At 37.2% G+C, this 25,601-nt stretch overlaps 1 protein-coding gene across 2 annotated transcripts in view; it reads right to left on the reverse strand.

Moving 5' to 3' along the window:
* The window catches only part of LOC135207926 (terminal nucleotidyltransferase 5C-like), a 775,982-nt gene that overhangs the window by 445,736 nt on the left and 304,645 nt on the right, over positions 1-25,601 (reverse strand). Inside the window, exon 1 of one of the 2 annotated variants that reach the window (XM_064239878.1) lies at positions 14,217-14,613. The exons of the other annotated variant lie outside the window; for it this stretch is intronic. Within the exon in view, the coding sequence (XP_064095948.1) occupies positions 14,217-14,396 (180 nt within the window). The 5' untranslated portion in view covers positions 14,397-14,613. Of the gene's footprint in view, positions 1-14,216; positions 14,614-25,601 lie in introns of those variants that run through there. 2 annotated transcript variants of the gene reach the window in all.

Genomic DNA, 25,601 nt, shown 5'->3' on the forward strand with positions numbered 1-25,601 from the left:
TAGACTTACACTACATATACAACCTTTACATCAATACCAATAAGAATAACCAAGCTAATAACAATAATAAATATCTGTCAAAAATATCAAGTGAATATTATAGCGTATGTCGTAACCGGAAGGTATACTATAAATAAAAAAATTTAAAAAAAGTTTTTTTTCAAGCATAAGCATAAAAAATTTGGGGAAAAAAATTTATCATCAGAGAATAATAATGATGAGTAGAACTGCAATAATTAAATTTTCCAAATTTGAAACATTTTTAGCCTTACAAAATAAATAAATAAATAAAAAATACCCCCATATAAAAGTGCATGTGGAATGTTACTCTACAACCCAGTCGGGCCCCCGAAAAGTCAAGAGACATGACGAATAATGGGATCCATTTCTATATCTGCAACCGTGAACAAGAATGTGTGTGTGAGTGTGTGTGTATGTATGGGTAGTAGGTGGAGCTGGGAGGGAGTGAGGGTGAGGGTTATGGAGAGCGTTAATGGGACGGACTGGGCATAGGGTATATACCAAAGCGTCAGACAGCCGAGGCGCTAGCTAGATGGCAAGGTCCCAAGGTCTGTCTTTGGGGGATAGAGTCATCGTCTTAACCTTCAACGATGCCAATCTGGCTCCGATTCTGACAGGCTGTCATCTCACCAGCGCCGCTTTTCTCCTTTGCTGCTTTTCACCCCCACTGCTAATGCTGCTGCTGCTGCTGCTGCTTTTACTCAAATGGTGCTAAAAATGCCGGGGGCGTTTGCGGTCAGCGTTACAATAGGAGATGATTTATTTCAATCTAGCTTTTTTTTCCTTTCTTTCTTTTTTTTTTTTTTTGGGGGGGGAGGTCCCCATGGATATTAGTTTTTTTTTTTTTTTTTTTTTTTTTTTTTTTGGGGGTGGGGGGGGGGGGTGCATGGATATTCATGAGTGATAATGTAAGAAAAAGGGGGTGCTTCTTTGTCTCAATTAAAACATTAGGGGGGGGGGGGGGGGGTGGGTTGTCCATGGGGAGTTATTCAATTAAAAAGTTAAACAAAAAATGTAAATTAAAAAAAAAAAAAAAAAAAAAAAAAAAAAAAAAAAAAAAAAAAAAAAAAAAAAAAAAAAAAAAAAAAAAAAAAAAAAAAAAAAAAAAAAAAAAAAAAAAAACCGGGTGCGCTTCAGCGTAGTACTACCAACACTCTCAATAAAACAAATGTTACATAGGGGTAAACACCCATATGTTATTCAGAACCAATAAAACCACTTATGGAAACATATTCGATATATTTCCCCCAAAATGAAAGTATATTTGGTATATATCACCACACGTAAAAGTGTGTTTAGCATACTAATAACATGATGGAGAAACATACTCGAATAAACTGCATTAAGTATGTTCAATAACATACTGATAAAAACTCTCCCCACCCATCAAAAACTCCTTTACTTGGAATAGGATGTCTCTACACATAAGCTGAAATTCCTGGGAATTAAATTCCCATACAAACGTATGGACATTCCTATCTGGCAACACTGAGGTAGCGGAAGTCTTACAAAATCAAAATCACTGGGTACATAAACTATCAGATTGTTACAATGAAAAGAATAATTAGCGCATAATACTAATATGCTAGCAAGACTGAGGAAACTATATATATAAATTAGTGAGATCCAGTTCTTTGAAATGCTTATTTCCCAATTAAGCTTCAAAGGCGTGATTTTGTTACATAAACATAACATAACAAAGTACAAAATATCTAAACGATATCGAGCTGTATTTGAACTGATTAAGGGTCTTGAGACAGAGAGCTCACTAACAATTATGAGCATATGCATGTAAAACCATCTCCAGTCATTTTGCTCCTGATTTGCTGGTATTACTTCAATATAACAACATTCAAATTAAATATTATCAGCACTAAAACTTAATTTTAAATCTGTACAAGCACACGCTGACAGAAGCGGCGACTGTTTTGTCCGTCTTATTGTCCTATTCAGGGCTAAAACAACTTATGCAAAACTGAAATCACTACACTGAACCCAAAGACAATATTCAAAACAAACATAGGTGCTTAAGTTAATACCACAAAATAAAATAACAATGAGGAAATCCTGGACTTAATGAGTTTTAAGATATTTCATCAGAAAAACTCACAAACACAGAACCCGCTTTACAGATTCTTAAATTATCCAAGGCAGTCAGTTCTAAGAACGCCCGAGACTGCTTACACACATCTACAATATAATAATCCCGATTCCAGTAGATAAAACAAAGCTTTCTAAGGAATTTCAAAGGAAAACCATATCAGAGCAGTTATTTTTCCTTAGGGGAATCTAAACTTTGTGAACATTTTCGATAGCGCATCTGGTGGTCACAAGAAAATGTAAACAACGACAAATGAATCAACTAATTAGGTAATTAAAATAAATCTTTCCTTAACAAGAGAAAAGTTTAGTAAAATATAATAGGGTTGTAATAAAAAAAAAAAAACATGAAATGAATACCCTCCTCCCTCACGATAATGAGTACCAAGGTGAAATGGCTACAGTACGAACCAGAATCACACAAAAGAAAAAAAAAAGACGCACACACACACACACACATCTCCATGTGAGTCTTGACAATGAAGGCATTCTTGGACGCCGCCACTTCAGCGACTAAGGTCATGTTCGTCTCAGTCGCCAAAGCAAATGTTTATTGAACGGAGCCAGAGGCGTCGCCTGTCTTAAAAGGCATAAAAATGGACATTTTCTACAGGAGGTTTCATTTGTAAAAATGTATTTTCGTAGTGCCATTTGGTTGGTACCCGGTGGCACAGAATAGACTAGACCCAGTTGCCAGAGAAGGAAGGGTAATGACGGACGGCCCATACAATTTCTATGACTAAACCTTGCATTGAGAACTCGCTTTGTTACAATATTTAGTAAAAAAAATTTTAAAAATAATTTGCGATATAAAAATAGATTAAAAATGTTAAATTGTCACATAAAAATAAATCACAAAACCACCGTCACGAGCCAGAATCGACCTTTACCTACGTATAAGCGTAGTTTTATATTATTCTCCTAAGTACCTTAACAGTTAAATTATAACTCTAGTTGCAGCACATCCCAGATTTTAAGACGATCCCCAGTGGCAGCCATCACAAACGTAACACAGATGGAATTCTTTCGTCATGGTGTAGCAAGATGCAATCTTCTCATGAGTACCGAGTTTGAGTTCTTTTTCGCTTGCTTACGTAGTAGCTACCAAGTGGAGTTATTTAGCATACTATATCTACCAAGATGTATTTCTTTTCTTTTACTTCTACCTTATAAAATACATACAGAAACTGAATGGTTTTTTTAACGACTTATCTATCTTTTCATTTTATATAACCCACATACGAGTCCCATTCATAAATAATATACCACGCAAATACATACAGGTTGTCCATAAAGTCCCAGCACCACTACAAGTATTTATTGCTCAGAATGGTACTGGGACTTTATGGACACCCTGTACTTTCATACCATGTTAAGTTTCCAACACGTCTTGGAATTACTACGGCATCTATTACTATGGAATTAACGCAGACCCCCTCCCCGTCCCCCCACCTTTAGCAATGGACATGGGGGTACTTTCTATGCCTATCCTACATCTTTAGAGAATAGCAAATGCAGCAGACGCAGTGGGAGCAACTGCGCGCGTACGGAATACAATACAGTATGGTAATGACCAGAGGGTGAACAACCGTCAGTTATAAGGGTGAATACGGGCTTTAGAGAGAGAGAGAGAGAGAGAGAGAGAGAGAGAGAGAGAGAGAGAGAGAGAGAGAGAGAGAGCATGAAACTACTAATGCCGGACGGCACAGGACAAGCGTAATGACTCAGGCAATAAAAAAAAGTTGTAGCTAACAAACTTTTCTATCAGAATCTTTTCATAAGGACATCTATGGAGCTCCAATCCTTTACTCCCACTCAATCATTTTTCCATTCATCATTCAATAGGCCCTTAGATCATAAGCCTTATTTTACTGTATTAAAAGCATGAAATTCAATAGCTTTTCAGAGTTATTTTATTGTATTAAGAGCATGAAATTCCATGGATTCTCAGAGATATACCCAATTTCCAACACATAATCTAAAAGCACTGATCAGTTGATCATATGGCCTTGGTTACAACTACTTGGTTAAGACTACATTAATCTTCCTTGACGATAACCATATGCTAGAGGCTTTCTTTATTATGATGAGTTTCCAGAGGTAACAATGGAGCAACCTTTTTCCAGAAACTTCATTGCGACCACTACCTCGAGGAATCTGTGTTAATTATTACTGCATTACACACATGTCTGACTTTCACAAAGTTCCCTCCTAATACTGGAACTTCTGTAGAGCTGAACAGTGAAGGCACATGGCATTCCAAGAAATATAAACAAACGTGTAATAATTAGTCTGTTAATTCCCAGAGTAATTTAATATTTAAATAAATATAATCATTACAACCAACCCCTTTCTTAACTTTGAATAACTCGATAAAAAACAAGGTAACCATAACGAAGGGGGAGAGTAAATTTCAAAGATATAAAGATATAAAATCAGATGCTGCTGTACCTGGCACATCACAGTGTCGCCCGACTACCATGTCAGGATAGAATGACACAATTAACTGCGGATCATACAAGAATATTTCTCTCATCCCCAGTATTCCCCTGAATGACGTTTTGAGGATCTAGGCTGAATGGGATGGAATAAAAGCGCTGAATGGTATGGAATAAAAGCATTCACATACGGAATCAAGATAAATACATCTGTAAATGTTTGTTTAAGTACGAGAGCAGCAAAAGAGAGAAATGTGGATACAGCAGAGACGGATGGGTCAGACCAATATGCTATTTTCCTCTTAATAAGAAAGATAAATCAAAAGGTCGACCGTAATGGAAGATGGGCCAAAGGCCGTTGGATGGGAAGGAAAAAATATACATAGGCATTTTTCATTACGAATAATAATAGCCACTCCAATAAAATATATATATTTTTTTACATACTACTTGGCAACACACAGACGTACCCAAGGTTCACCTAACAAGAACGTACCATACACATTAGACGTACTCCTGATGAGCCGATCTAAATTGTCAAGTAGAGATACATACCTCATAACAAATTGTTACGTTACCAACTGCCACCACGCCCCAACAAAATTGCCAGTATCCTGGTTATGTTGACAGATTAACCTTTATAACGTCTGAGATTGCCAAGGTTTCTGGACTGAGGCGATGTGACAATATTCTGAAGACACTGACACTGAACATAAATGACTCCATTTTTAGACCACACACAATCTCATATATACACACACAAGCGAACACACACACACGTATATAATATATATATATTATATATATATATATATATATATATATATATATATATGCATACATGCTTTCCCACATAAAAGCCACGCCCCCAAATGAAAATACTCTACCACTTTTCAGTTTATAATGGATATTTCAAAAATCAAGTGTGAAATATATACATACACACACACACACACACACATATATATATATATATATATATATATATATATATATATATATATATATATGTGTGTGTGTGTGTGTATGTATGTATATATTTCACACTTGATTTTTGAAATATCCATTATAAACTGAAAAGTGGTAGAGTATTTTCATTTTGGGGGCGTGTCTTTTATGTGGGAAAGTATGTATGCATGTATGTATATTATATATATATATATATATATATATATATATATATATATATATATATAAAACAACTGAATGCGAGAAAAATAATAATTATACAGTATTTGCAATAATCTAAAAGTCAAAGATAATCCTTTAAGACTTGTCCCTCGAAAAGGTTTTAAGACAATATAGGTCAAACTTATCTAATTTCTTGCTGAAGTAAACTCAAGTACCAACATACCTGAAAGATAATATCAATTATTAATATTTTGTGTTTTATTTCTATTGATGTACATTTTAAATTGAGAGAGAGAGAGAGAGAGAGAGAGAGAGAGAGAGAGAGAGAGAGAGAGAGAGAGAGAGAGAGTCCTACTGGTTTGAGAAAATTACTCAACACTTCATTTTTATCGACGAATAGGTTTTCGGCAAACATACTGTGAATACGAAAATGAGTCAGCCTTTTTTCTTTTCGTCACATCATTACATTAATAAGTAAAATTAGTTCAGTGAAAAACAAGTTTTTTTTTTTTTTAGATACATTCAGCCAATATTATCAAAGTATTACGACATGAGTAGAGGAAAAGGCCCTATATAGACTCCACTTTTCTGGCCCCGCCCCCCCACCCCCAAAGGGGCGTGGCAACCCCTCAAACACCCAAAAGGGGCGTGGCCACCCTGACCCCATATAGACTCCACTATTCTACCTCCTGTGACGTCACATAACTCTTCGGGAATAAGACCATCCTTTCAACCCCCGACCCCAAACTGACTCCACATTTCCTAACCCCCGTGACATCACGTAACTCTTCGGGAATAAAACCACCATTTCAACCGCCAACCCCAAATTGACTCCATTTTCTTAACCCCCCGTGACGTCACGTAACTCTACGGGAAACCCATCATTTCAACCCCCGACCCCAAATCAACTCCACCCTTATGCCTCCGTGACGTCACGTAACTCTACGGGAATAAAACCACCCCACCCCGACCCCAAATAGACTCCGTTCACTGCTTTTTTGCGACTCATGTCCTCTTTAATTGTTTTCAACGTAACCGGGACGTTTACCTCCTCCTCCTCCTATAAAACCTCTGCACGTATTATTTCCAAACTTACATTATGTAGTATGCGCATACAATAAACTTCGACGCAAAATAAAATACACGCAATTCTTCGCCAAAAGCAAATCCAATTTTATTAGTACTCCAAACATAATTATCATAATTGAAAATGAGCATACATTTACATGTAACATGCAGGGAAAGTCATTACCCTACAAAGCGAGCTTTTACTAAATAAAATGCGCGTGCGCGAGAGAATATTTTTAATAACCACAGATTATGGTTAGATCTTGCACTGAACAGAATAATGCGATTCTCAACCTTTATCATTTAATAGCAAATGGTTATACTAGATTTAAAAGTATGTGGGTCTGCCCACTTTTCTCCCTTCTATTACAATCACTTCATCTCACTTCCTCCCATAATTCTACAACCAGGAAACCTCTCACCTAGTCCGGCACTAAGTCTTAAGGTCACCATTAACGCCTCGGGTATTGCTTTGAGCTATAGATGAAGCTTAAAGCTTGAAGCTTGGAGATTACGCCCAATAATATCCTTAAAAGCTTGCATACACTGAAGCATTAATTTAATCTGAAGGGAACATAGACATCTGAGCAAACTTTAAGGCAAAGATGAAGCATATAACGTTCCCTAAACTGGATTAAGCTTCAGTTTAGTTAACGATACAGCTTAAGCTTATTCAAGTTGAAGCTTTATAGCCGAAGACGAGTATCATGTTGCCCGCAGAAGCCTAAGATGTTACTTATCAAATTCTCTATATAATAAGCGGACGCTTTTGATGAAAATTAAGCTTAAAAAGTGATTCTTCAAGGACATGACGTCACAAAATTAAGTGTCGATGGGGAGGGGTATCGCGTTCCCTACAAAAGGGCGCGCGCTTACACACACACACACACACACACCTACACATTCGTAAACTGAAACATGACACTATAATGGCGTTAAGAATCCTGGTGGGATTCGTAAAAGCCGCCGTATAATGGCGCATTAAATGTCCAAACAAATCATCTGTTCAAATTTCATCTGCATTTCCCGTCTCCGCTTCCTACGTCTGACGTTAATTGGAGGCAATTGCCGTGAGTCACTTACATGAAACGAATGGCAAGTAGGGCCAAGTATATAATTATATTTACTGAGTATAAAGTGTTTGGTTTACACAAAACCGTACGAATTCTTAAATGAATTCTCTCTCAACTTTTTCACATGATAAATTCTTTGGACAAACCAGATAATATTCTACCAACACAATATGGCACGAATTAGTTCTTACATTATTCGTTAAATTAACTCTGAATATTTACAAACAAAAATACAGTCCAAACGTCAGGTCATTAACTCCTTCTTTTAATGTTCTCAAATATATATAAAAGTCGGCTTTTCATTACCTTACTAAAGCTTCTTCAATCATAAATTGATTTTTTTTTTTTTTGCAATTCTTGATCAGCAATGAATGAGATATTTCAAATTCTGCTAGTTTTATTTTTCTGATGTCTCTGACCCTGTAAACAATGTGTCTGTTAAAAAAACAAATTAATTAGAAGATGAATGTTCTTGCATCGTGTACAATGTCAACCTTCACCTCTGAACTATACAGACACCACTTATAAAATATTACAGAGAGAGAGAGAGAGAGAGAGAGAGAGAGAGAGAGAGAGAGAGAGAGAGAGAGAGAGAGAGAGAGAGAGAGATTATATCAAAACTAATACCCGCCTAAAATTATAAAAACTGAGATAAAAAACAAAGTAAAAATGCGCCGAAGTTTCTTCGGCACAATCGAGTTTTATGTACAGCGTGTAATGCTGTACAAAACGAGATGCGGCAGAGTGTGGGTGCGTCCCATGATTCCAGAAATTGCTGCCAGATGCACGAACCATGGTTTACTTTCAACTTAAATCAAATAAAAACTACTGAGGGTTTGATGACTGGAGGGTGGATGATCAACATAGCCAATTGCAGCCCCCTTTCTTCAGTAGTTTTTAAGATCTAAAGATGGACAGAAAAAGTGTGTTTTTTTTTTAGGAAATTAAAATAAGGCAAACAAAGAAGAGTGGGGAAATAAAATTTACACAAGTTTATTTACAAGATGCTAAAATGATCTTAGTTTCACCTGATACCGCATTTACAAGTGAAACATGAGTCAGTTATAGTATAATTATAGAATCAAATAATATTTGCCAAAAAAAAAGGCAGCAGTTATTTTACTGTAGCTACGCTCGAGAAAAAAAGACAATTCATGATGAATATACTATTTACACCTAAAAATCACTGAACTAAATTAGAAGGCTTATGAACACAAATATTATAGCAAAATATCTGTCTCTAAAGTTATTAGATATGCTATAAATAGGTCAGTTACTTACGAAAATGTTATTTGAATATCTTGGTGGTGAGGCAGTGTAAAAGCATAATCCTACAACATTCATCTGTATCACACTCAGCGTTTGGTGAACCCTGAACTTCCCTCAGTACGTGACGATCATACTAGATGACTTCACGCACAAGGGGGGACAATAGTAGATTCACATCAACCGTGCATTTGACGTCTAGGCCAGTCCTTTACGACGCTCCTGACTGGCTGTTGATAAGCCAATCACAGGGCTGGAAACTCTCAGTCTCTCTCGAGAATTCACATACACAGGATGTAGTTCCATCTCTCCTGAGGCATTCGACTTTCAGGAGAGGTGGAACATACAGCCTGCCTACGTGAACTCTCTCGAGAGAGATTGAGTTTCCAGCCCTGTGACTGGCTTATCAACAGCCAGTCAGGAGCGTCGTAAGGGACTGGCCTAGACGTCAAATGCACGGTTGATGTGAATCTAATATAGACTTCACGCACAAGGACTGGTATTATTATTATTAGTCATTCAAGAAGAAAGGGCATCCAGAGGGTGCATACCTCCGCCAAAATCAAAGTCTTGTCAGGGCATACCATGATCGACCAGAACGCCTGTGCTAGTTGTTTGGCTCCAGACAAAATTCTATAGTTTAAAAGGAGACGTAACCGCCAATCAAGACTATCTTACTATCTTTGTAGGAGTAATTATTAGATTAGCTTAACAAAATCTACGGTAATGGTGTATTTTTTTTTTTTCGGTTTCCCAAGCCTAAAAGACTGAACAAACCAACCCCGCCCGCAACACAGGGACCGTTCTCCCACAAAAGTTACCCAGTGGACAAGCGGTGCCATCAGTGACCCTCACGCTGAGTACCGTAGGCATTACTGAAGGGTGTTAACGGCGTTCCTTCGACCCCAAGTTGCCCCCTACTTTCTTTTATATTTTTAATTTACCTTCACTCCAGCTTTCTTTCTTCAATCATGCTGTCTAACCTCTCTACTTCTTGGTACAACAATTGGGGTTTGCTCCGTTCCACATCTAGAAAATTATTGTGCTGCATTTCAATTATTTACTAGGTCTCTCCTGTCCAACCACTCCAACACCCTCTTTTCACTTCCTTAGTGCTGAATGGATAAAGCTGCCTTTTCTTTCTTTTTTTTTGCCTACCTACCAAACTCTATGTGCTTATTCGTTGACCATCATGAAGCCTACCACTGGAAAATTTTCATAAAAGAGGCACAATTCAGTACGTAATCCTGTTACCTAACTAACAGACGAACAAACAAACCTTGGCAAAAACATAACCAACATGGCGAATATTATTATACTGAAATCCGAAATTTCAAGTTCAAGATGGAGAAAGTAATTGGTGAAGACAAATTTCAACAAATCTGTTAAGTCATCAGGCCAAAATATCAGTGAATGTCGTCCTATTTCTCTCACAGATCATTCATTGTAACTCCGCATTATCCGAGACCATCCTTCATAAATACAACACGCTGGCTTATGCCTTTTAGTGCAAATGGTTCAAATGACCTCGTAGATATACAGTAACCTAGAACCTAAGTGAAACAGACTGATCCCACATAAGGCGAGAAGAAATCCCCATCAGGATCACCGATTGACACACATGGGTAGGTATCAAGACTTTCTTCTATGACCTACACCTGCCAACGCCGCATCATCGTCTCAGAAGCTACTATACAGTAGCAATACGGAGTAGCCTATCGTAGCATCAAAATCAGATCTGCTGTCCAAATATGGTATTCCCTGTTGAAGAACCATGACTATATGGAATTCGTTATGTAGATGTATTCATCTTCGCCCAGTTGTACACAAAACCAAAATTACTTCACTTAACATATTGATTGAACTGAATATTGAATTTAGGACAAAGTCCAAACACTGGGACCTATGAAGCCATACAGCGCTGAAATAGTAATTGACAGTAAAAGGTTTGAATGGTGTAAAAGGAGTAAAACCTAAAAGCAGTTGCACTAAGAATGAAGTGTTAGGAGAGGGTGGACAGTAAGATGAAGAAAGAGAATATGAAAGGAGGTACAGTAAGAGGAACGAAAGGGGATTGCAGCTAGGGGCCGAAGGCACGCTGCAAAGAACCTTACGTAATGCCTACAGTGCAGTGCATGAGGTCCACTTACGGCACTACCCACCTACGGGAAAGTAAACATGTTACTTCCTTTTAAATATAAGATACCATTAAGAAGAGGTTAAGAGGACTGATGTGGACCCGTGGTCCGATCTAACTACCAGGAACAAGTTAACATTGTAATAAATATAATAAATAAGACTTTTATGACATACCAGAGAGAGAGAGAGAGAGTAGCCATATCAAAGATGAGTTGGTGCATGAATATACTGCATAAATTACGGAGTTGAATGGAAAAGATGCATCAAAATTTCATATTACATACCACACAAAACGTTCAATTATGTGATACGAAACAACGTCATTTCAAACGGCAACGAAAGAGGAACATTAAAAAGTGAATTTAGCAACAGGGCAAGAAGACTCGATGGGCGGGAGGAAGGCATAACAGTAGAGACGGGATTACTTTCTCAAAAGAACAGACCTGAATACGAAAACAAAAGAGAAACCTAAGGTTCCAAGTGAAAATCATGTGAATGCCGAGAGATACTTGTAGATACTTGTGCATATGAGTAGGTCGAATGGTTGCAAACCTTCTGGGTACAAGACTAATAATCAGGTGGAGATATATCAGCAGGTTTTCCTTTTTTGAACAATCAGTCGTTTTCCCTAATACTGGTTACACAGGAAAATATACGAAACCAAAAATATCAGCACATAAATACCCTGGTAGGAGATATGTAGATGAACTCTTTAGAATGGAAAGAAAAAAAAAATACACTTCCGAAAAAGGTTCAAATAGAATCTCGTTGGGCATGCTATCCTGCAACCCCTTCTCTCTCTCTCTCTCTCTCTCTCTCTCTCTCTTCTCTCTCTCTCTCTCTCAGCTGATATAAGTTACGCGTGCTGTGCACTAAATGCCCATGAACTTAAAGGTGACAATATTAATGCCTTAGCACGCCAAGATCAGCGCATACGACTTAGCTTTCATTGCAAGGAATTAATGAGAGAGAGAGAGAGAGAGAGAGAGAGAGAGAGAGAGAGAGAGAGAGAGAGAGAGAATGGACCACAGCCAAAACCTATCACGAGAGGTTGCATATAGCTCTGGCAAATGCATAATTCCGTACAACCTGATTATCAAGACGAATCAGAGGGGAAATGTAAGAGCTATAATTTAATCCTTTATGGAATAATATAATATAATAAAATACTTCTTATGCTCAACAAAATTTGAAGCCGATAAACAGATAATAATAATGTTAGAAAGGTATATTGGACATGCAAATATAATCACTATACAATCTGTCAACAGAGAAGGAATTCTGAAACTTAAACTGAAAGAAACCATGGGCTCATCTTGACTTCTCTCTCTCTCTCTCTCTCTCTCTCTCTCTCTCTCTCTCTCTCTTTCCACGCATACATACATTTATACACCAACTCATCTGCGACGTCTCGCTATTTCTCTCGCTTGTCAAATTAATCCTAAAAAGCTATCTATCTATCTCTCTCTCTCTATCTATCTCACAAACACATTCCTACATCAACCCATCTATGATATGGCACTCTCTCTCTCTCTTGAAATTTATCCAAAAAGGTAAAGCGATTTCCTAACAAACCTTTCATTTCAATTGGAGGACAAATACCACGACACCAATAAGCCGCTACAACTTTCTCAATTATTAACATGTCGAAGAAACAGGACAATACGTTACTGGGGTTGTTTAACCCCAGTCTAAATCACGAGCAATTTAAAAGGCGCCAGAATAAAAGCCAATTATGGGGGGTTATTTATACAAACGAAATGCCTATTATTTAAGATAATTTTTGGCGTATCAAGTTTTGCATCTAGGTGGGTATGGAGAGAGAGAGAGAGAGAGAGAGAGAGAGAGAGAGAGAGAGAGAGAGAGAGAGAGAGAATGTCAATGATTATAAAAAAAAAACTTAATCCAAGTTATCTGAAATTTTTTCTTAGAGAATGAAATCTACCAAACATTGGTAAAAGATACAGGGAGGTTTTAATACACAAATCAATTAAGCCGTCAATTACAGAAAAAGAAAGGAATATATATATATATATATATATATATATATATATATATATATACAGAAAAGAATACCCGTCAACAAAATTAGAAAGTGAAACGTGGTAAGAAAGACCGAAAAGGAGAAAGCCAAGGCATCGAAAGTACCCTCAAATGACGAAAGTAACAAGAAAAAGCGTTAAACCGCCTTCACAACTAATTACCGCAAAAAATAAGAGGACAGTGGAGACCTTCTTGAATAAGAGATAGACTAAGGGGAAACGAGGGAAAAGGGGAAAATATTAGCAAGAGAAAGAAGCAGGAGGCTCAGACGGGAGCCGGATAGGTAGGTAGGTAGGCAAGCCACGTGGTCTTCCGGCTCCACATGACACACACATACACACACACACACACACACGCAACCCAGTATTCGCCGGTCACCTGACAAGACTCATGCGTTGACGGCTCTGCCCCCCCCCCCCCCCCCCCCCCCCCCCCCCAGAGGGTGGAGGTGTAGGAGGAGGAGGTCTCGTAAAACTATGTGATCGAGAGCGGGTGACGAGGCGCCCCGCTTAAGATTTCTAAAGAGGGGCCGATGGCACTTTCGTACCCGCTTGAGAGAGTACGAAGTTGCTGTAGATGCTTTGGGTTAATTAAGTGTCTTGAGTGTCTACTTATATATATGAGATAATCCTTGCATAATATTTGTTTACAGGTTACGTTGTTTATTCTGTAAATAAGGATCTGAAAAAGACATTCCAGATTCAAGGGCAATTAATGTTTTCGTGTTTATTCAAGACATAATTAGGCTGTATATTATGTTCACAAATATATAATCAATAAACCGAACTGAAATTTATAATTAACAAAAAATCATTCTAAAAATACGTATAACAAACTATTTGTTTTCTTCAATATGAAGAAACTAAACTCAACCCATCTCGAATTCTATATGATCTGGGCAAAACCCCAAACAGCAGACACCCACATATATATATACCTGTATTAACTCCGGCGGAAAAGTCGCGGGCGGGCCACGGGCCGTTGCTGCCCCCACCGGCGCGCCGCCCTTGGAAGAAGAAGAAGAAGAAGAAGAAGGGGAAGAAGGAGTAGGGGCGGCGGCGGAGGCGTTGGCGTTGAGACCGTCGTTGGAAGCCAGTGTACTGGTGTTGGGAGCCATGGCTTGGAAGACTAAATAGAGTAGGGGGTCGAATATGCAGCAGAGAGATGCACTGGACGAACGAGGCGGACTGCACTCCTCTCTATTATTTAATTAATATTAATAATATTATTATTAATATAATTAATAATAATACCGAGCAAAGGCAGACGAGGAAGGAGGAAGACACTATATATACTAACGACACACTCTCACACCAACACAAGAAACGAGCGCTACCAAGCGACTGGGAGAGAGACAACCGACACCCCCTCCTTCTCATCGACCCCCCCTCCCTCCTTCTGCCCCCCTTTTTCTTTCTCAGACACATGAATATTCCCTCCTTTCCTCCATACCTCCTTACCCCCCTTCCCTCCCTCCCTCGCCCTTCCTCAACCCCTTCCCTAAGACATACTAAGAACGTCTCTCAAGAAACTACCATCATGGCACACCCCTCCTCCCTCCCCCTACCATCTCAACATCATGGCACCCCCCTCCCTTCCCCTACCATCTCTCCAACCCTTTAGACTTCTTCAGCAGCCTTAGTCTGCCCTTAATTCTGCAGCAAGTCCTTCCACCACCAAGTCGTCCTCTTTGAAGCATGACATGTCATATGGGTTGCCTGCTTATCAGCTTCTTCAAGAATTAACTCGAGTTCCTTGACGTTCGCGGAGATAACTGGTACACATGCACGTTACAGGACGATTTCTGAACGTGAAAATATTAATTCGATTATTTCTCTTCTTTCTCTTACAGGTTTCTGAACGCAAATATACCAACCATTTAACTATTTACCTCGTTTCTCCTTTAGGGTAATAAAAAAAAATACATACGAAGACTTTCGTCTTTTATTATAAACTCAACTTCAGGATCCTGAAGATGACTTTTTAATAAAAGTCGAAAAGTCTTGGCATCTATTAATTTTATTTTCATGTGCAGATCTATTATATTCGTACCTCGTTCAAGAAAGGTAATAAAAGCATAATATATCAAGACTTTCGTCTTTTATTATAAGTTCATCTTCCGTACACTGAAGATGACTATATTAAGAGTCAAAAGTCTTAGCATCTCTTACTTTTATTTTCATGTGAAAATCTCTTGTATTCTTCATCTACAGGACTACTGTAGAAGTACAAGACACACACACACATATTTTCTCTCTCTCTCTCTCTCTCTCTCTCTCTCTCTCTCTCTCTCTCTCTCTCTATATATATATATATATATATATATATATATATATATAATATATAAATCAAAGGAATTTCTTGGATATTTACAAGGTCATAACAAAAAATATTAACCCAACGGCCTTTTAGCTGCTCTATTAACACCATAATAACAACAACAACAACCCAGACCACAACCGCAACAAGAAATTCACGAAACTACAACAAAAGGACTGTGACGAAACACGCAGAGCTGCAACGCATGAAGAGAGAATCACACACCTCAACAGGACGAATGCTGATGACCCAAAACAAAAGGCATCTGGATTGTTAATGGCTGGATACCCCTTTCAGCGACCACCCCACCCCCACCCACCACCCACCCACCCCTTCCCGATCCCCCTTCCTTCCCCCAACCACAAGACGCACATATACACCAACACAGGGGGACTGACTTCATCTGGTTAGGTCGTCAAACGGAATACCTTCAATGGTTAAATTATTATGGTCTAGTTCTTCTTTCAGTGGCTGGTGGTGATTTGGTATTGCTAATAATAATGGGTGGTCACCTACTCTGCGTAATGGAAATGACTGATATGATAACCATGGTGATGCTATAATATATGAATATTGATTCGTCTGGTAAGGATGATAAGTGTCGCAAATCTCTGCGATGTCACCTTTTCGTGGAGGGAACGATTTCCTGCTGATAATTTGTAAGGATAATGCATTCAGATAAAACATTGCAGTTTTATCTTATGTATATTATGTTCATCCACTTTAATTAGGTAGGTTATGTTCATCAACTTATATATATGTGTTTCCTGGTCACTTCTCCAAACCAACCAATCTAACTGAATATTAAAAGAATTAACACTGTCTAAAAGATGAATAGTGTCTAGGAAATGAAGTGATTAAATAAAATTTCAAATCTCTCAACCATGACAAAAAAGAACTATGGTAACGTTCCTGTATAAGATATATCTTTTATTTCATTTCTTACTTAAATTACACCAAAAACTTATTTTTACTGTATACTTTACGTATATTACTTTCGCGAAAAGCGGTCCCTACTTATGAAAAGCCTGGGTAAACAAACAAAAACCAAATATTCTATAAGAATCCAGTAAACCAAACAGCCTAGCCCTTGATACTGCACCAATGTCAAGTACATTCTATAATTTTCTTGACAAGAAAGTACCTAACTCAAAATAAAAGCCCAAAATAAGACAATTAGTAGAAGCTGGGAGTCATGATACTCTAAAAATGGACATTGTTCGATTACTAATGGTTGAAAAAATACAAAAAGCTCACAGTCATCTGAATAATTGTAAAATTTGCGTAAGACCAGTATTGCCTGTAACCATTCACACAAACAGAGAAATGTTTTGTGCCAAAGTTTACACTAAAAATAAGTTAAATTATTAGAAAACAAAGTACTGAACACATCCATATATATATATATATATATATATATATATATATATATATATATATATATATATATATACAACACACACAAACACCCACACATATATATATATTTTATACTATATATATATATATATATATCTATATATATATATATAAATATATATATCATATATACATATATATATATATATATATATATAATATATATCTATATATATATATTATATACTACTGCACACAACCGTCCCAGACATGGTGAACCTAAGAAAAAAAAATGTTGCAGCAGGAGAGGCATTCGGAGGACCAGTCAATACGGACAAGAAAGCCCACACCAGACGACTGACCCCTCCCTGAACCGACACACAATGAGTGATGCAATTCGATCAATATGGCCAACCGCGGTTGGGACACCGCTCTCAAATTTTTCTTAAATGGACCGAAAACAGAAAAAAAAATCATGAGAAAATGAAATTCCGTACACAGGAAATAGAAGAAAAATGAGAGAGAGAGAGAGAGAGAGACGAGATGGAGAGGAGAGGAGAGAGAAGAGGAGGCGAGAGAGAGAGCAAGTCAAACTGGAAATAGAATCAATAAAAATGTAAATGTAAAATCCAAATTCGTATAAAGGAATTAGGTATGATGAGAGAGAGAGAGAGAGGGAAGAGAGAGAGGACGAGAGAGAGAGAGAGAGAGAGAGAGAGATGAGAGAGAGAGAATGTCAAACTGGAAATAGAATTGATAAAAATGTAAATGTCAAATATATTTTTGGACACAGGAATAATAATAATAAGAGAGAGAGAGAGAGAGAGAGAGAGAGAGAGAGAGAGAGAGAGAGAGAGAGAGAGAGAGAGAGGTCGAACCGGGAATACAAAATTAATGAAAATGCACAAATGGATGACGGCTAACATGATTGGCAGGCATCCTTCAAAGGAAAAGCGGGACAATTCACTTTATTGCATATATTATTACCATCACAAGTGGTATTTTCATATTATAAAACTACTACTACTACTACTACTACTACTACTACTACTACTACTACTGGTGTTTATATATTTAATTATAATAAAATAATTTAAATAATAATATAAATATAATAATAATAATAATAATAATAAACAGCTGTCAAATGAAAGATTAGATGAAGGCCAGAAGTCTTAGACGTGCAATGAGACGTGAACAACAAAACTGATACTTCTATTGCACTTGAAAGGTTCGGGACGATCAAGTATAAATGCCAATAAAAAAATATGAGAGAGAGAGAGAGAGAGAGAGAGAGAGAGAGAGAGAGAATATTACAATTCACACTTTCAATCTGTTTAATTTTATCATGGACAAAGAGAGAGCGAGCGAGAGGGAACAAAACCATAACCAAACTTGAGAGAGAGAGAGAGAGAGTTATATTTTGCTCTTTCGTCTGTCCTATCCCATCATTTCCATAGAGAGAGCGAGGGAGAACAAAACCATAACCAAACTTGAGGAGAGAGAGAGAGAGAGAGAGAGAGAGAGAGAGAGAGAGAGAGAGAGCTCGCCACCGACTCGAAATAGCCGCTACAGAAGCGCATGATGGAATTCACCCGTCCCAAGGAAAACGCTCCAATTTGTAAGGCTTTCCAGGCATCCATACAAAATATGGCTCTGGTCACACTTGGCAAGAGCTTGTCCCTTTTCATTCATCGTCACTCCCCCTCCCCCCCCCCCCCCCCCCCCCGCCCCCACTCCGCCACGGCTATTCATATTTTTCATATGAAAGTTCATTAATTCAGTTTCTTGACGTCTACAGTTAATATATTCATATTTGTTTAGTCATTGATTCATCTTTATTTCGTAATACCTTCCTAGGTCGTTTCAGGTTTGATTTCTAGCCTTTATTTATTGATTTCTAGCCTTTATTTACCTATTTATCAATTTATTAATTAGTGTTTTTTCCCTACGTCATTTATCTTGGATTATGGCATATTTATCATTTTCAAGGTCATCGTTCAGGCTTAATTTATTCATTATTAGTTCGAACCCCTACGTCATTCTCATTGACCTAACGTCATTCATATTTAAAAATATATGAATTAACGTTAATCTACATCTTCTTTAGCAGGTTCCCAGATTACAATATTGTGCCGCGACCATTCTTATATGTTCACACGGTCAGCAGTTAAGCTTTATAATCTTAAATGGCCGTTTTTCCCAACGTACTACGGTAAGTTGGGTTATGGTTACCCAAAATTCCGATCATCAATTTATAAATATATTTCACATCATTATTCACTTCTTCTATGCTTTAAGTTGGTTTCCATCGTCGTCGATAATTCTTATAATTTTGTAGATAATTCTAATTTAGTTTGTTGCATTCAAAATCGACACCATTAAAATGTTAATTTTTAACAATGAAGCAAAAACCGTGCAGACAGTAAATTCGATCTACGGGATTTCATTATTACATAACAGTCAACCGTGCTGTATAAATAAACTTCTTTCAACGATTAAAAAGTATATACTATATATATAGATATATATGTACACACACACACACACACACATATATATAATATATAAAGGACAAGAAGTCGAAAGGCCTTGCGGAACTCCATCGTTTCTCTTTCCTTCGTGGATCTGTCTTTATTCATATATTCATCACATTCCATATTTTCGTAAATCAGTAAAACACACACACACACAAACACACACATTATATATGTATATGTATATGTATGTATATATATATATATATATATATATATATATATACATATCTGTCTATTTTCCAATGACGTCTTTCAACAAACATCTAATCTTCATCTTGTACAGATACTCTTATAAGAACTAACTAACCTTCAGATACCTTATATCAAAACCCTTATCTCCGCTTCGAAATAAACAAACAACAATATATAGAAAATATATTTCCCACCCTCCTTCATATTTCATTACTACCTTCATTTCGGAGCGAACAACCTCTAGGGTGGGAATGAGGACGAGAAGGAAGAATGGGAGGGGGGGAGTGGAGGGGGTAGGGAGGGTGGAGGGGGTGGTTAGGGAGGGTGGAGGGGAGGGAAGGGGGGGTGGCAGGAGGATGAAAGGAAAGAATGCCACACATAAAGGAAATCTTAGGACTTCGGGATTACCCGGATGTCATCAATTTTTCAACAAGCAAACATACAGAAACACCGAGGAGATTGAGTCAGCAATTCTAAGGTGGATTTTACCTTTATCAAAACACATTTATTATTATTATTATTATTATTATTATTATTATTATTATTCATTATTATTATTATTATTATTAGTGTGGTTGCTTAATATTCCTGATTACCGTTGTTTCGATATAAATCCACACACGCACAGATATATATATATATATATATATATATATATATATATATATATATATATATATATATATATATATATATATATAAACACACACACACTTTTAGGGCTAGTTTTTCTCTAATACAATTTTCGTTAAAAGCAACTGCTTTATGGGCATCAATAAGTTTCCTTGCAGGTTCTTCATAGTGACGAAGTTTTTTCCGATTCTCGTTCGTCCAATTTCTGGTGAAAAATATGCAGACTTCCTTCTTCAATAAATGGAAGAAGGAAGTCTGCGTATTTTTCACCAGAAATTGACGAACGAGAATCGGAAGAAATATATATATATATATATATATATATATATATATATATATATATATATATATATATATAAATGTTGATTCATCACATAACATAAAGGTAATTAGGAATATTAAGTAAGCCCAATAATAATAATAATAATAATAATAATAATAATAATAATAATAATAATAATAATAATAATAATAATATTAAAAAAAAATCCTCATAGTAGCACGAGTCTTCAAATGGAGAAGCAAATCCACAGTAATTAAGTGTGCATATATTTAAATTTAAAAACAGCAAGGATAGCTTTCGGGAATCTGTACGGTTCCCCTTATCAATCTCCGATAAGGGGAACCGTACAGATTCCCGAAAGCTATCCCTGCTGTTTTTTAAATTTAAATATATGCACATTTACATAACTGTGGATTTGCTTCACCAATAATAATAATAATAATAATAATAATAATAATAATAATAATAATAATATAATGAGTTTTTATACGATAATATATATATATATATATATATATATATATATATATATATATATATGTATATATATATATATATATATATATATATATATGTATATGCATGTATGTACGTATGTATATATATATAGTGTGCATAAATATATATACTCCATATCATAAATGTCGCCCCAAGGAAGAATTACGCAGCATCTCATCAGTCTGTTTAAGCTTCCTCTCTCCATCTCTCTCCCTATCCCTATCTCTATCTACCCATCCATCTTTGCGACTTACATTCGACTTCTTCAGATGGGATTACATTAGCCTTTGGCTGTGGACAGATGGGCCAACGTCACACTGCTCAGGCTGATTCGCTAGGCAATGCACAGCCCAACAAGAAAAGCGAGCAAAGACGATCGCCAAGTAATCGTTCATGCCTTCCCTTGATTGCATACGCAGGCACAGTGGTACAACACACACACACACACACCACAACACACTGTAGCTGTGATGTGTTCGCGAGCACAATAAGTCGCTGTTTATATTCTGCTTTGGAAAGGGAACGAAGCTATTTGTTATTTGCTTTTATGTTATTCAGACAATAACAAATCCTCGAGAGGATTTACGACTTGGCAAAATAACTTGTGACGCGCATACACCACGGAAATGAGTTAATGAAGTTGCTCTTTACAATGAGAACTGCAAGCTACTTCACATTTCAACGTCCTGAATATTTGCCACGATGTTTGCCCATAACTCGATATTTTCATCTCTTGCGACGAAACACTGATCATGAAAACTGAATAATTTTAACCTATTTTCGTCCCTGGCCTTCAACTCGTCATTTGAAGAGTACGTAAACATGCCGCCCCCCTCCCCCCCCTTTGTTAACATTCCCAGTAAAAATTCTACGGGGAATCTCGGGGCAAAAAGGAGATGGAAATATAAAAATGTCCACTTATTTTTCCAGTTAGAAGCAAAGCACTATGCAAAATGTTTTCTATTTTTAAAGTCCCGAAAAACCAAATACTGTGGAGGGAAAAACAGTTTCATTTAACTTGAAACAAATCAGCAGAATCTGTAAAAGTAATGAGCTTTCACACTGCAAGAACATTAATACTTGAAACAGATATCAATTTTCTATAGAATTTATGATACCAACTGAAGGGTAAATCAAGAAAATGTCACCATTAGTCTATACCATCTACCATACGCAGTAATGGCAATCATGCATTTCACGCCCTTCAAAATATATGTGCCTGTGTACCTATAACTGGTTCACTTAAGGTAGATTCTTGGATGATCCCTATGCCTACGAGACGTTAGTTTGGCGGCCGCTGATTGGCTGGGAGCTGCCTTCCTCCCGGTACCAGCCAATCAGCGGCCACCAAACAAACGTCTCGTAAGAATAAGGCTCATACGAGAATCTACCTTAAGTGAATCAGTTATAAGCATGTACATACACAAACCTTTCACTTTCACGTATCTGTATATCTTTACGCCCTTTTAAACACACGTACCAATGTATTTGTGTACTTATGAATTTATCTACAAAAATAATATCAAGTACTAGTAAATCTACACAACTTTACATATGACACGTACCAATGTATTTGTGTACTTAAATATTTATCAGCAAAAATAATTATATCAAGTACTAGTAAATCTACACAACTCTACATATGACAAGGTAAGAGTGACAGACAGACAGACAGACAGACGAAGGATTTCCCTTCATATATTACATATATGCATATACATATATGATCTACTTATGTATACGAAAAATCCTGATGATATGGCTCGTGCCTGACTTTGTCGGTTGGGAACTAATAACTATATGATGTCCTGAGTGCGTTTGACAATGGTAAATGAATAACTGTGGCAAAATTGTTTACTCACTACATAGTCAACAGTGACGTTGAAAAGTAATATTGTTTGTTTGTTTGTTTGTATGGTGTTTTTACGTTGCATGGAACCAGTGGTTATTCAGCAACGGGATCAGCGGCTATACGTGACTTCCCAACCACGTCGAAAGTGAACTTCTATCACCAGAAATATTACACATCTCTCACACCTCAATGGAATGCCCGAGAATCGCACTCGCGGCCACCGAGGTGGCAGGCCAAGACCATACGTAATAAAATATACGAATACAAAAATAAACAATTAAATACAGCCTTCTATTATCTCGAATGTTCCGAGCATATGAAGAAGCTGCGACTATGTGCACTAGTTTCCTTTGAAGGTTGCATCGTCCAGGAAGATTCTATGTAAACGAATTACGTTAGTTTTTAATTATTTGGCGTGCCTTGCTTTCACCTGGACCGTGATATGACGATTTTGTAATCGCTGAACAAAATATGTATTTACAATGATAATCATTTTCAGAGCGGTTATCCGTACACATTCAATTATTTGCGTTGTTTATCAAATGCGCCCCCCCCCCCTTTTTTTTTTTTTGTTTTTTTGAAGGGGGTTAGAGAGCCTTTCTTTACGGATGAATATGCTAAACTCCGCGCACTTTTCTTCCTGGACTCCAGTGCTAAGGCTGGCATCCATTTCCAGCAGAGAACCAATGCGGGTAAGTGAGTCAGGAGCAATCTGCAGATATAGTAATCGTAAACAACTCTGCTCCACTTAACCAAGATGCTCACCTTGCAACCAAGAGCACGCGCGCGCGTGCACATACAAATAATATATATATATATATATATATATATACATAATATATAAATGAATGTATATGTATACATATGTAATTGCAATAACGTATCCATTCCCTCCCCCCAAAAAAAAGAAAAAAAAAACGCGAAACATTTAAGAAGTTAAGAGGCCATTGTGCCTGATACAATTACATGTACATCTGATATATAAATGACCATCAGATTCTACACACAGACGGAACCCATAAACTAAACGAAGGCGGGCGTGGAAAAGAAGTTATTTTTCGAAACACGGCACGACGCAGAAGACAAACCGAAGTGGTCGCATATTGCCAGGATACTAAACGCGTTAAGCCACTAAAGGTTGCGCACAAGTATAGTGAATGCAATCACTCAACTCAGTGAGTGCAATCACTCAAGAATAGTGTTGAAAAATAGTTGAACTTAACAGTAAAAGCGCCACAGCCAAGTAGGAGGAAATCGTTCATTAAATCATTTATGCAGCTTCGAATATCATCCTTTTCCTGTTTACAAAGGCAAGCTTAGATTTAAGTTGTTTTCACCAACACTGGCTGCATAGTTCGAAATGACAAAAAACGAAGTTAAAATGATATGTAGCAGAATTGTAAAGACACACCGAAAGATAAACACGTTAGTATTATAATAAGGCCACATTCATCTCCTTTCACTACAGTAGCATCGACAAACCCCAGTGTTTTTTTTTTTTTCCTCTCTCTTTTTTTTATCTACAAACCTCTTAAGACATAAAACGATCGTCAAGAAGTCGACGCCGTAACATGGTAAGCAGTTCCATACCTGGGCAGATAGCGTGTCAAAGATACGATAGCATGACTGATTCTCGAGGAAGATCCGAGCAAAGTGCACACTGGCTCATTTGCATAAAACAGAAAAAATAAAAAAATGTGATGGCGGAGTTAGCACAACCCTCTTGGCGCAAGGCGATCAACTTATGATGTTTTTGAACTTGAAGAAGATTTCAGGAGTGATAAAAGGGATAAAATAGATTTCATGGAAGGGGGAGATGGAGAGGACGTGCGCGAAATCGTGCAAGATATACCCGTGCAACGAAGTAGGCGCTTTTACAATACATTATGTTTAACTTGTCAAGGCGTACCGAGGTGACACGAATACAATGCGATGGTGACAACACTCGACCTTAGAGCGGGAATTCTTTTAAACGTCTGTGATCCAGCGCTGTTGTGCAGAAGTTAAATTTATGATCTGCAGAGGAATGGCCGCTTCTCAAATAGGGTAAGGGGGGGAAGGGGGGGGGGGGGGGGAGTTTCAAACATGATTTATATACAGAACAGACAAGTAATAAAAGGAGAGGAATGCAGTTCTGAACGCGGCATAACAACACGGGAAATAAGTTCGGCGCTGTAAAATGTACTCATCAGATAATACAAACAAAATTGGCACATAACAATAAGAAACAAAAGTACGATTTTTAGTGACAGCCAGATACATACCAGTTCTAGTTAGTGCTTCAAGGATAGATACCGTTAGCACATAACCTACTCTCTCCATCACTGAAACATGCAACTTATTTTTAGAAAACTGTGAATAATGACTGAAAGATTATTCTACATAAAATGGCTTCGTGGTCGACAAACACACAGAAAACCAATATTAATCGTGCATAGATCTTTAATTGATATTACAACTTTATATAAGACTTGGATATTTGTACTCAAAAGCGATGAAGATAATTTATAAATGGATTTTTTCTTTGTGTATTTCCATTAACCTCTCTCGTAGTAGCCATCTTGCTTGGTGAGACGTACCCGCGTGAAGTCAGATTAATCACAGATATCACAAGTTTAACATACGACTAGAATTTGAGAAATATCT

This window comes from Macrobrachium nipponense, chromosome 34 (genome assembly GCF_015104395.2).
Source record: "Macrobrachium nipponense isolate FS-2020 chromosome 34, ASM1510439v2, whole genome shotgun sequence".
NCBI classification, from domain to species: domain Eukaryota; kingdom Metazoa; phylum Arthropoda; class Malacostraca; order Decapoda; family Palaemonidae; genus Macrobrachium; species Macrobrachium nipponense.